Genomic DNA, 13,468 nt, shown 5'->3' with positions numbered 1-13,468 from the left:
TTACACAGACTACTGTTTTTATCACACAAGAATTACAGGAAATACACATCCTTTTTACCTCAGAATGGTGATGTTAGTATTAAAGTTTATTGGCATCACGATCTCACAAAATCGATTGCTTAAAACAAATCAATATCTTTGGTTTAGTAACAGTGTTTTTGTCATACGTGCCAGTCTGTTGTGGGACTTAGAATGCAGCTGTCATTTTCAGAGATATGTTGATAAATGGCTACGACGGGTTGTCATCCATCAACAGATATATGTAGAATACCCAAGTTCATTGAGGTTTGTCTGTTAGAAGAGCGCAAACGGTACATGTCGCCACGGTTATTGTCCCAGTTCCATTGATTTCAATACAATATCGATGTGAGTGATTAATTTGCACACGCTATTGATTACAGTAGAACAAGTGAATGATTTCCAGTCTTAAGTGACTGCTTAGTAAATATTGGTGCGTGTGCAGTTTTTAAGGTAGTAAAGGTACTAATTTAGCAAAATATAAGTAATCTGAACAAGTGTGACACGTGTGTGTAGGGAGTACGTTTTATGTATTGGTTTTCAAAATGTCACAACTTATTTCAGCATTGATTATGAATTTGGACATATAAAACTGGTGTTTTACAACAAAAAGCCATGACAACAGGAAGCAGCAACAGTATAATTCTCAATGTATGTTTTGGGAATATAAATGGTACTTTTAACATTATTTTCCAACAGGATTCTACTTCATCAGGTGAAAACTACTGAATAATAAAAAAAAATTTGGTGTGATATTAGTGAAATCATGAAAATATGTTTTTCCTGGCTAGGTGTAGGCCTATTGCTTAAAGTGTCAATATGCAGTTGAAACAATAACAAAGCAGCCACCCCACCACTGTTTTGGTAAAAAGCTGAGGGATAGGGCTGGAGAAATGTAACCACTCAAATTCAGACCGAGCTACAGATGCAAGGACTGACCAACCATGATATCAGAATTATAGTTTTAACCATGTTTTCTATACAGTGTTTGTTCACATTTACATTGTTAACAAACATTGGATTAAAGCAAACTTATATTTTGGGTTCTGATGGGGTAGGACAGTTGAACTAAGCTAATGAGGCATTTATAAATTATATTATTCAAGAATCAAGGACTAAGCTGTTTCCTTAAAGACGTCACTCTAGTCTAGAGGTATGCATGCCCAGAGTAACAACAGTCTTATTTACCATCACAGCCATTAGCTCTGCATTATAAAAATACAGACATTATGCTGCTACAGGAAGAACAAATGAATATGTTGGAACTACAAACGTGTACGCCATCGGCAAGGGGATAACATTAACTGGGGCTATAGAATGGAGTACAGAGGGCTGGTTGAGGACATTAGGAGTGTGATTGTTCTGATGACCCCTGAGTCAAATCACTGGCGTCAAAGAAGCTAGAGTGAGGGCCTGACTGGAATGCAATGGTCAGCAAAGTCCATAAAGGGCTCTTTCACTGGACTGGCACCCCCTTCTTGACCTCGTGCTTGGCTGTGCCTTCTGATGGAAGCGTCGCCTGCCAGCTATTGATCCTCAGCTATATGACGCTGTCTTGATTATTTAATCACTGACACATTATAGCCATGCAAATGGGGGCAGTCACAGAAGCACAAGAAACTACCAAAGATCTCCACCCAATAAGTCCCCTACATATATCAAAGACATGTCTGAAAGGGTGAGGGCTAGCTAATGTGTATGGAAAATGTTCTGTATGGCCTGTAAGGGTCTCTACAAGTTCAGGCTACAGTGAAATGTTGGCTGTCAAGCAAGTTCCTCCTGCCTAGCAGGCAACATTTTTTACCTAGCTAGCTAGCGAACGTTAGCTAAGAATGTAACTCCAAAGTTGACAATGTAAACATTTGATTTAAATTCCTTAGCTAGCTACTTAGTACTGGCACGAAACGATATCTGCTAACTAGATGGTTGGTTAGTTAAATTAGTTAATAGTTACTTAGTTGCCTATTTTACTAACTCTTACAAGCTGAAGCTAGCAAGCAAGCCAACAGCTAGCTTGCTAAGGTAGCTAGCTAGCTAATATAAATAGCTAGCTAACGTTAGGTAGCTAGCTAGGTGCACTCATGCTAGCGTTTGAAAATGAGTTGACAACTTTGCAAGGCAACTGGACCTATACTGTTCGATATATCTGTCACCACATTAGCTACATAACTAATTTGTTTAATAATATATTTCTAGATTACTTTACTGAAAGCTAAACCACACAGCCTAAATTCGCTAGTTTGCTAGCTAACAATTCAGCTGTCGCTAACCCCCACAACTTAACTTGTAGAGGCAAACTATTAGCTTGAAGGTATATTCGTCTACCGTTTAGCTAGCTGTCTTATCAAAATACATACCAGCTCATTTTGTCTGAATTTCTAATCCAGTTTCAATGTGCAGCTTTTCTCTCAGAAAACCTCATCCCTTTTCACAGAAAATACTAGATGAAGTGGCTACAGTAGTTAGTGTTCACGTGAGGTCAAGAGGATAGTAACTACGGAAAGCAGAAAGGCATGAACGGCGCACTTGGTAACATAGATATAAAGTAGAGATCGATCGAGATAAAACTATTTATGTGGGCTTGTCTGTTCAGAATGTCATTTGTGTAGTTTTAAATGTTATATTATAGCTTAGAAAATACATTTGACGAAATTATGCTTCTGACAGATTAGCTAAAATCAAGGAAAGATCAGAAATAAAAGAGATCCTGGACCTTGAGGATTTCGTCCTGGTCTCTGTCGATTTCAGGCCAGATGTGGAAGCATGGAGATAAAATACCTACATGGATGGAAGTATGATGCCATGCCAGTGAGTGTAGGCAGATCCCTTTTTTAAAAAGTTATTTAAAACCTGTGTGCCTAACAAAATGGTAATTCCATAGTAACCTACGCTTGTTGATAGGCATTTAACATAATGTTTCAGGCCTATTCCTCCACCAAATCAAAGATAATTTGAGTCTGTGTACATTCTGAAATGTTTTAAATAAGAATGTTATCTTTAAAAATATATATATAATACTGCAAATGGTACACACACAGTTTCATTTTCTTTATTCAAGTACTTTACATAGAAATAACAAAAACAATTGCCTTACAACAAACTGAAGTGCCAAGTTAACAATGAGGGGAGTACATCTCCCCACCACAAAAGGATAATAAATGTAATTACAATATTCAGAATTTATAGTAAGACCTTATTATAAGGTAATAGAAAACATGAAGTAAAAACATCCACAACTTTTTCAACAAGACCTCTTGTTTTCTTTGAAAAGAAGCCAACAAAAACAGTTCTCAAATCCCAGTGTGATTTTCCAAAATGTCCATATTTGTATTTCCGCAGTTTGTCCCATTTTACTAATGTTTAATGTTTTTATTGTAATAATTATTTTCATGCATAATAAAATAAAAATAATTGAGCACCACCTTTAGAACCTTAGGGTGGCTCTAAACATGTTTGGAACCTTTTCGTGCACATGCAAACGTGAAGATATACTGAAAAGGAAACACAGGAGATAACAAATACAATTTTCCCCAAAACATTTGAGTGCCATCTGCCAAAGTTTAACTTACTCTACTAAATATGGACCACATTGACCATTTTTGGTACCATCCTCAAGATAAGCGTTTAGGATAGCAATCTATCATCAATTTCAACAGTTGCAGCATTTTTGGGTCATTAAGATGAGAAGAGCTGCCAGTCATTTATCCTAGTACAAAAGTGGCCATGGAGGTTTTGTTTGGAATGTTTACTTTCAGTCTGTAATGTTCTTGCACAAAGGCAGCTTTGCAGTAAATTAAAAGAGTAAACACAGACATCAGCACATGGCCGCTTCAGCTGTAAACTGACTGAGGTCACATTTACGTTTGTTGCTTCTGTGGAGTTCTCATCGCATATTGTTCCTAATCACCCAACCCTGCAACCTAATTTGGCACAAACATGACTGTTAAGGTTGGCTTGAGTCCAAGACTGACCCGAAAATGACCAGGATGATGAGGAGAAGATATGAAAGGAGCTCTCTTATGTTAATCTCTTACACACTTAACGTATCCTCTCAAATCATACCAGAGCAAGACAAATACAAAAACATAAAGGAAATCAGTCTACAAATAGTTTAACTCTAATTGACATGGTAATGTCGTCCACTGAAAGTACTGTGTTCAGATCATATGGGACAAACAAAGCAGTATTCAATTATGATTCATGAGGACAGTTCTTGCTTTCAGATCTTTTGACAGTGGTTTGATATTTAACAGTAATGTGAAATAAAAATGTACAATTGTTATATGTAATATAGACCATGCTTTTACAGGGTGCAATTTGCATTAATCCGAAATGTAACAGATGACATCCAATTTACAATGTTGTAATAACATGTCTTTGGGTGACAGATGGAAATATGTTGGCGTATTCGCCTCTCTTCCGAGCACAACTTCCACTCTTCTCACCGAGAGCTAGATAAACACAGTATTCTTTCAAACCAAACCTAATTCAATACCAGAAACTCAACATTTGAACCTTCACGTACGAGCATCAAATCCACAGGGCTGCCATATGATCTCTGAGAACTGTCTTTGTTATTTTACTCTTACTGCAAAGCTTTTCTTGCTGAACCATGCTGGCTGAATGAAAAAGTACAGAATAATTCAGAAGGTATTTAGCTCATTCCGTATGGTTTTACATACCATGTACCCTTAAAAGAATGAAGACATCATTCTAAACCAGAAGAGGCTGAAACAATATCCCAAACCAGCAGATGATGTCTACACCAAATCCTTGGAGAGATTTGGTGTTCACTGATACAGATTATATTTGCCCTTTCCACCTGAGAGCCAACCCTGTCTCAGCTGTTGAGAATTCCATCCCCTCAGAAGTTAAGATGGGTTCAGTTGCTTGTGTACACACTTTTGACATTAAAGGCCAGAACTGAAGGAAGAAATTCAAGGATTCCAAGCCATACAGTTTTGTAGACTTCACTTAGCTTAAGGCAAATCACACTTCAATTGATACAGTTTTGATTCAATACAGACCAGTGTTATTTGAGCATCATTATATATAGACTGTAATCATCTACATTCCCCTTCTATATCCTTTATTTTCCCACTTTCTTAATGAACAATTATCTATCCTTTTTCAATTCCTTCCATACATCGAACTAGCTCAAGCAAAGTCCAGGAAATAATAATCATTGGCACCAGGAATACAATTGTCCTAAAATGCACTTCAATAAAGACATTGATGTACATAATAAGTGAGATGATACTGTATGTGTGAACTCGCCAACACTTTCAGACAATGCAAGGGGTCTGTTAATTTATCCATTTACAGTAGATGAACTGGAGAAAGACTCTCTGGGGCCAAATTAATTGGAAAATAAGTGGATACTCGCCAGGAAGCACAGCAATGAAAACCGGTTTGCACAGGAAAGAGGGAATGTGGCCTTGGAAGCACATTGGAGAATTCTGTGTTCTCAGAGAGCAATGCATTTATAAATTCTCATTGTTGACATTTGTTGACATTTTCAATCAAGATTTCTGAACGTTTTTACTATCAGGCACCTGCTATGACAATAAATAATCCATATCAAATACACAGAGAACACATTCGACTGTGGTGCACAAATGATCTCACACAGGGCCTGATGGGACAGGAGGGGAAAATAACTGCCCTTTCAGGGGAAAGACATCCTAGAAAAACATCAAGACCACAGCTGACAAGAGCATTGAGCACAGTGAAGACAACAATCTAATGTAGTGGATCAATTCCCAAACAGTTTGGATTCACATCCCTGCAATGAATGGTATTGTCCATTATTATCTATTCGGTGTTATAATTAGTGATTTTATAGATTTGACGCATTTGAGTGCATTTTCTTATCAGTATGACCTAAAAAAAATATTTTCTGAATCTAGAGACAATCAAGTAGTGTATAGCCTTCAGTCAATGTCAGACTTGGCATGTGTAAAACGGTATATTGCCTTACTGATCAATAAAAATCCATGTGAATAATGATTTGTTTTGCATACTGTGTACTAGGCTTATCTTTTTCCATATATTTGACTGAACTTTGGAATCCAATACATTACAGGTTTGTTTGCAATTGAAATACACACAATTTTTGTTTAAAACTGTTTTTTGTTTATTTCGCTTAAGAACACATTAGTGTTTCCTCAAACCACTTTCCACTTAGAACCCTACAGTAGGTACAAATAATATTAGATAGTTTTGAAATGGAAGATAATGCACCCAATCTGGCACTCTCTCAATGCTCGTCTTTTGCAATGACTTGTGTTCACAAAACATTCTGCAGTATTATTACTTTACAAGAAGCATTTTAAGACACCTTCTGCACAAGCATTCAGTCAGTTAGAAATGTGTGTATTTTTATATAGTGTACGTCTAAAACACTTGCACACAAATGCACAATTTAATACTGAAGTGCATGGTGCCTTCCACAATCTGAGTACAAAAGTTTAAGTAATATACCTCTTTACATCTCTCACTGTAGAAAAAATAACAATCCCTCATTTCTAAATTCAGAATCTCACAATAGTAGGAGGTATAAACATGGCAATACCATGTAGATTCCATGGTAGTTCTTACAGGTGTTGCTCATTGTAACAATATGCAAAGCATTTGCGTCCCTTTCATTTTACAATATCTCTAATTACATGCATGTAGCTGGCAGGTCTCTGTCAGTGAAAGCGCAGGTAAAAGGCCCTCTAATTCATCTCTGCTTTTATCCAGATTTGTTGTCGGCTTGCAGTAGCCTACAGAGGCAGGTATTTCAATGTTTTAGTCTTTTTCTCTACACTCTCAACATTACATTTCAAGATTGGTCGAATGTGTCTTAAATACACGTATAAATGTGATGAAGAGGAGTCTTCGGAAGATAGACGAAAGCTACATAAAACACTCTTACTTAAAATATATATATATGAACTTAAAATATATATATCTTATTTTTTTATCTTGGACATCTTAGTAGGCTATCTTTCATGGATGTGTGTAATTTGTAGTGAACATGTTGAAAATGTGTCATTGGTTCATGATTATTTACCATTAATGTTGCAATCCATTTAATTGTGGGTGCATCAGACCACAATAGATTACCACCAAAGACTGGTCCATTGATCACAGGATCATGTTTGGATGGGCAAAGTCAATGATTCCTGGGGCTTTTTAATGCTAATGTTTTAAGCTTATAGCAAAAGGCTTTTGAACCATTGAACTGTAACTGTGATGCAAATAATTGCAAAAATAATACTAAAATAAAAACTATTTTAGAGTATTTTGGGGCTACCAATCTGCCGGACAGATAGTTTATGTCTTTGTAATGTTTGGTTAATCACAGGCACAATTAAGAAAACAAACGTAGTCATTATTATCCCAATATGTTCGGCACATTCTGTTGAGAAACAATAAAAAACAAAGTAATTAAATACTTTTTCAACTAAAAGAAAGGCAATCGAAAGTGCAGTAAATAAGGTATCCAAAAACAGTACACAAATACAACCAATTGCACTTTTAACAACCAGATGAAATAAATGCATACATCCCAAACATAGCTCACCTTATTCTATGCCTAGATGTAATTCAGTCTCAAACCAATGGTACAACATTTTTTGAATCCCTCCTCTGCCTAGATTCTTGGTGAATTTCTCAGAAAACACAAGACATGATATGACTTCAGAAACTTGAATTGAATTCTCAAAGATATGCCATGTCCTCTTGGACAGCCGGTGCCATGATGCCCATCTGCTTGCTGGCATTCACACAGTTGTTGGCCCTACCATCTATGTCCTCTCCTTACCCTACTCTTACAACAAAACAAGCCCATCTCCAAATAGAGGAGAGGAGGGAAATATTACCTGGAAATAAAAATGAGGAGAGATGGAGTGTAAGAGAAAAAGAGAGAGAAAGAGTCATCTATTTGTCTCATTGTGGATAGGATCCTTCCCCAGTCTTATGTTAGGGCATGGTGATGATCCATCCTAAGCACAGGTAGTGACAGTCATGATGTTGCCATCGCTGGTTCCTCCACTGCCACCACAGGAACTGGGGGGTGAGCTGTGGCTGCCAGCTGCCCCACTCCCCTTGTCAGCCGGCTTCTTGTCCTTCTGCTTGAGGTGAACTCTGGCATGTCTCTTGCGCTCGTCACTCCGGGCAAACTTGCGTCCACAGAACTCACAGGAGAAGGGCTTCTCGCCCGTGTGCGTGCGGATGTGGGTGGTCAGGTGGTCGCTTCGGCTGAAGGAGCGCATGCATATGCGGCACTGGAAGGGTTTGTGACCCGTGTGGATGCGGAGGTGGCGTGTCAGTTCATCTGAACGGGAGAAGCGTCTGTCACAGTTTTCTGCTGGGCAGGCATGTGGCCGCTCATGCACAGGGGTTTTGCTGGGCCGGTTTGGGTACTTCCGTGGTCGGATTGGTTTGAGTGTTAGCCTCTGTGGTGGCTGGTGGTGCTGAGGAGCAAGCTGCTGCCCACCCATGAAACCTGGATGAATCTGCTGCTTGTCTTTGAATGCTCGAATGGTCTCCAGCGGTGTGATAGGTGGGGGGTTGACGCGAATGGGGTCCATGGACTGGAAGGGCTTGTGCTCCATCACGCCAACCTCACCCTGATGATGGAAGAGGTTGTAGTCTGGGATCATGGAGAAAAGGCTCCCGTCCATGGAGGGCTTGGAGGTGGTGTGATAGTCATTGCCGGGGTAGCCGAGGGCAGTGCTAGTGGCAGGGCTGTGATGGAAGGAGACCTGGTCCTGGTACAGGTCACTGCAGGTGGAATAGGCGGGCAGTGGCGGACCGTACACCTGCTCCATGTCTGAGGACTGGCCGCCCATGCTGGCCCCAGAGGACGACGTCTGTGTGGTGATATTGCCAGGCGACGGGGAGACGCCCAGGATCCCAGCACTTACTAAACTAATGATATTGTTGTCTGAACACCAGCCGGAGCCCCCGATTCCACCCGCCGAAGGAGTGTCGAAGGCAAACTTCCCCAGATAGGTGACGGTCTGCCCACTGCGGTTGGACTGGAAGTTGGAGCCGTACTGGATCTCCGAGGTTCCCTTATCACTTCCCATCCCCAGATCCATGATATTATCTGGATGACAGGGAAACAAATTAAATACGTTTTAATGAATCGTTCACCCAGCTGTTATAACATAAAAATGAAATACAACTAAAAGCAGAACCTGTTAGAAAAAACATACATGAAAGTGTGCAGTACAACTAGTGCAGAAAAGTTTTTTGAAAGTCTAGGAGCTACTACGCTAGACTACGCTAAATATGAACTTGCTTGATTTCAGTCAGAGTCCTCGATTAGTCCGAAATTCAGCTTCTCTGCATATCTCTGCAAATAGTCTGCCAATAAAAAATCATAAAACAAAGCAGTCCAATACAGTTCATAGGAAAAAGTTAGCGGTGCTGTCAGACCTGCAAGTTTATCGACTGTCTTGTGCATCTGAGACAGTGCTCTCTCGCTCAGATCCCACAAGCTCTCATAAATCAAGACCTAAACACCCCCTTTGATCCAGTCATTATATGTCTCACAGGAGGACAGACACACTGAATGGCAAGATCTGATTTCCACACAACAGGGTGCAAGCCAGACACCACTGCTAGCACTCTCACAGATACATGCATGTTCAATGTAGCTGCGTGGGTTAGCAGAAAAAGATATCTACTCAAAATGAGAAAATTCAACTGTAAAGTATACTTCCTACTCAGATCGTAGGGTCAGCTATACACATCTGGCCATAGCAATGCACATTTGGCCATCTAGGTAAATGTTATGTCCACACTAACTTTCTTGCTCTTATGTCAGTGTGTTTTTCACTAGTACTGTAGTAGTCTATCTTAGGTATTATAGAATATCATATCAGACACCTGCAATGAAAATATCCAAATGAATGCAGTTTTGGCACAGCTTTGTGCAGACGTTTTAAAAGGTTTTGTGCAGACATTTTAACAGAATTCATACATCAACAGATATAAATCAGCCCATCATTCACGTCGCAATAAATTATACACAGGGGTGCTTATATATTCAGTCCCAGTAATTACTGTCTGTTTACCAGAATTTGGCTAAGGGCAAAGCATGATGAAGCAAACAAAACCAAAATTACATACATTTCACACAACTATTCAACACGAGGTTATATTTGAATTGTTGTGGAGGTGAAGTTGAAGAAAACAAGCCTAAAAAAATAGCCAATGCTTAGGATTGTGTTTCATCATGTAGGCTATAGGAATACAAGGCAGTCACTATATTGCTGTAATCTTCCTCAATATTTTGATTTGTTTTAGTTAAAAGAACATTTAAGCAGTGTCACAGATGTTGCTGTCAAGTGAGCTGGTGTTATAACTTTGGGGTGAATATTGTGAGAGAACACCACTTGCACAAGGGTCTAGGTACTTCAAAATGTTGCTCATCATAGGGAATAGCTATCAAAATGTTGCTCATCATAGGGAATAGCTATCAAAATGTTGCTCATCATAGGGAATAGCTATCAAAATGTGTGTGATTTGAATGAAAATATCCAGTCAGATATGATATGACATGAACATGTCACATTATCATACATTGATGGCTAGCTGGCAAACACTTGGCTAACCTAAGGTGTGAGGCATGTAAAAGGGTTTTCATCTCTTTCATTACGTTTTTCAAAAATCGTATTTATTCCCGATTAGTTATGAGGAAAATGCTGTATCTCTGAGTATCGAGAGGTGATAGGCCTAGTTATATCACAGCAAAAGTCATTTTAACGCATCGGCAAACACTACTGTACTAGGGCACGGGGACGGGTAATGATAGAACATATATCAATATTAGAATTAGACGTGGTTGGTGCTGTGTTTTCAGTCATATATTTGTAAAGGTTAACTACAATTTAGCCTACATTTACTTTGCAAATAACAAATATACATAGATATTCGATAATCAATATCGATTATATTTGGACAATTTAACTATACATTGATGAACCTATAAACAATACTGACACTTCAGATGGCTATATAATTATGTAGTGAAATAGTTAGACTACTGTATTATATTTAATTAAGTTATTAAAGACTGTATAGGCCTTTATCTTTAGCTTGCGGCTAACCACAACTCTAACAACAATTAGGTATATTTTCTGTCAAATGCATTCATTTTTGAGTGACACACTTTCAATAGGCTACCATAAAATTGTCATTCCTCATTTATTGACATACAGTTCCGAGGTCCAATTGAAATGTGCTATACTGTACCGCTGACTCTAAATTTGAATAAAATCTGTTGGTGTGTCTGAAGCATATTTGATCTGAAAACATGTATGTGTTGCTCTCAAGGTTCGTTACAATTATCATATAAAAGTAGGCCTACATGTTCTTCTAAACTTCACTTTAGAATTGACAAACACTTGCATTCAATTTTAACAGAATACATTATCATTGTATGTCACACATCTCTGAAATTGAAAGTTGCTGTCCTCTGGAGACTTGCATTCCAGTGAGAACCAATAAATAAAATGTCTTCATAGATTTGTATATGTAGCCTAATCATTATGGTCGAATAGCCTGCTATAAGGCCTATAGCCTAGCCTACGCGTGAGGCTAGGCATGGGAAAGTTTTAAATGCAGCGCCGGTCGAACGCCCACTATATAGGGGATGGCCATGCCACACATAGCCCAATCCAAAAACAATATCTAAATTGTCGACAAATATACAAAGAATGATTAATTAATTGATTAATTTAATGTTGGCTAGAAATAATGAATGTGTGCAACTGTCGTTTAGAGCCAGCAGTGGAACATTTATTTATAGACTATCAATCAACAAAACGATGGCTTTATCATGCTTCAATTTAATTTAACAATGTAGGCCTTTCATAGCAAGTCAATTTATGTTTTTGTTTTGGTGATTAGGCCTACATGTATTTTTAATCTATGAATCTTACGCCAATTTGTACGTTTGTAGACTTACTTTCACTTTAAAGGCATGCCAATCATTTTGGGTACGTTTTCACCAGAGCATATAAGTTCATGATACTATTAATTACTGTTTGACCTTACATGTAAATTGCAGGTTGTGAAATCGTGACAGTTAACTCATAGGCTTTTGACATCGTTAGGCTACGCATCATATTTCTGGCATAAAAGCTTGCCTCTCATATGGTTAACACTAACAGCACTTGTTTTACATGTCATCAAAATAGTAGGATCTAACCTTTGTGAAATATGTTATCAAAAACAAGATATTCAACTGAGATCGAGTCTGTGCGTAACAGCCCGAAGCGCAAACAGGTGCCTGGAAGATGTTCCCGGCGCGCGGGCTCCAAGACAACTGTTGCGGTGCCTGCACGCTCTCCACAGCTGAGACGCGCTGTAGTTAAAATAGAGCCTGGATAGAACAGAACCCAATCACATCACAAACAAAGTAAACTATGCTTACCTGTATTCATTTGCGAGTAGTGGTTTATAGAATCCGAATTGGTGAAAATGTTCATAGACGTCGGAATGTCCTCTTCTGCGTAAAGACTGTCAGGAATCGTGTTTATTAAACTGCTCATGGTAAGAGGGAGCTTGTCCGCTAGTTTCCCTGTCATAGCAGTTATTTAGTCTGACATAAATGGCAACGTGCAGGTGTCCGAATAGATCACCAACAGTGCTTTCAAATAGAAAACACAGTAGATGATGATCTATACGGGTTAGAGAGTGGAGGGGAAAAAAATCCTAGATGTTGTAGGCTATCCAAGTTCCCTTCAGAGACAGCGTTGATATCTCTCCGTTGAGACACAGTCGAGCTGAATTGTCACAGGCAATTGTTATTAATCTAATATACAATGATACCTGTTTTTTTTGCTTGTTGGGAGTTTAAAGTCTGTGAATCAATGAAACCGTGGTGGTTGCACAAGTGTAGCGCTGATCTGTATTGCTCGGATAGGGAACTCCAGCGCTTGCTGGTATTAAATAGGGGGACGGAACATTTATGTGACGTAGATGACCATTTATGGATACACAATGCCAGACCGTATACACACGTCACCAATGGAAGCATCTCATAGTGGAAACGTTAGAGTCCGTTGCAGTAAGACAGTCTTAAGCGACCGATGAGCTCGGTGGAGCGAAGCCTGTGTTGGTCTACTATGCTAACTGTAGACGAACTCACATTTAATAAAGTTTTCAACTAATTGGCATAGCTTTGTAATGAAGCATGTTGTTCAATACGAGCTATTCGTGTTGTCCTCGAGAACACATGTAACTTTTATCCTTTGTCATATTGGAACACTGACAACTGAACCACAAATCAAAATAATTCTGGCCAAAATGACATTAGAATCATCATATCCATTAATGTGTAAAGCAGCTTTTGCAAAATCATCGCAATTATTCGGTGTGAGATAAAAAAGAAAATATTCCAATTAGGCTAGACAACGGGAATTCTACATTTAAATGGGTGACAGTT

At 38.8% G+C, this 13,468-nt stretch overlaps 2 protein-coding genes across 3 annotated transcripts in view; both read right to left on the bottom strand.

Annotated features, from left to right (window-relative positions):
* The window catches only part of LOC121530876 (bridging integrator 3), a 43,909-nt gene extending 41,404 nt beyond the window's left edge, over positions 1 to 2,505 (bottom strand). For both annotated transcript variants that reach the window (XM_041836188.1, XM_041836189.1), the window contains exon 1: positions 2,376 to 2,505. In XM_041836188.1, the coding sequence (XP_041692122.1) occupies positions 2,376 to 2,383 (8 nt within the window). In that variant the 5' untranslated portion in view covers positions 2,384 to 2,505. The remainder of the gene's footprint in view (positions 1 to 2,375) is intronic.
* A 563-nt stretch (positions 2,506 to 3,068) lies between these two features.
* Positions 3,069 to 12,923, bottom strand: LOC121530874 (early growth response protein 3). The gene is made up of 2 exons (XM_041836187.2): positions 12,455 to 12,923; positions 3,069 to 9,118 (listed from the first exon to the last, which is right to left on the bottom strand). The coding sequence occupies exons 1-2, from the start codon at positions 12,606 to 12,608 to the stop codon at positions 8,010 to 8,012; spliced, it is 1,263 nt and encodes a 420-aa protein (XP_041692121.1). The 5' UTR covers positions 12,609 to 12,923; the 3' UTR covers positions 3,069 to 8,009.
* Positions 12,924 to 13,468: the final 545 nt, after the last annotated feature.

This window comes from Coregonus clupeaformis, chromosome 18 (genome assembly GCF_020615455.1).
Source record: "Coregonus clupeaformis isolate EN_2021a chromosome 18, ASM2061545v1, whole genome shotgun sequence".
NCBI lineage: Eukaryota > Metazoa > Chordata > Actinopteri > Salmoniformes > Salmonidae > Coregonus > Coregonus clupeaformis.
The sequence above is the reverse complement of the archived record's forward strand: the minus strand, read 5'-3'. Positions and strand labels throughout refer to the sequence as shown.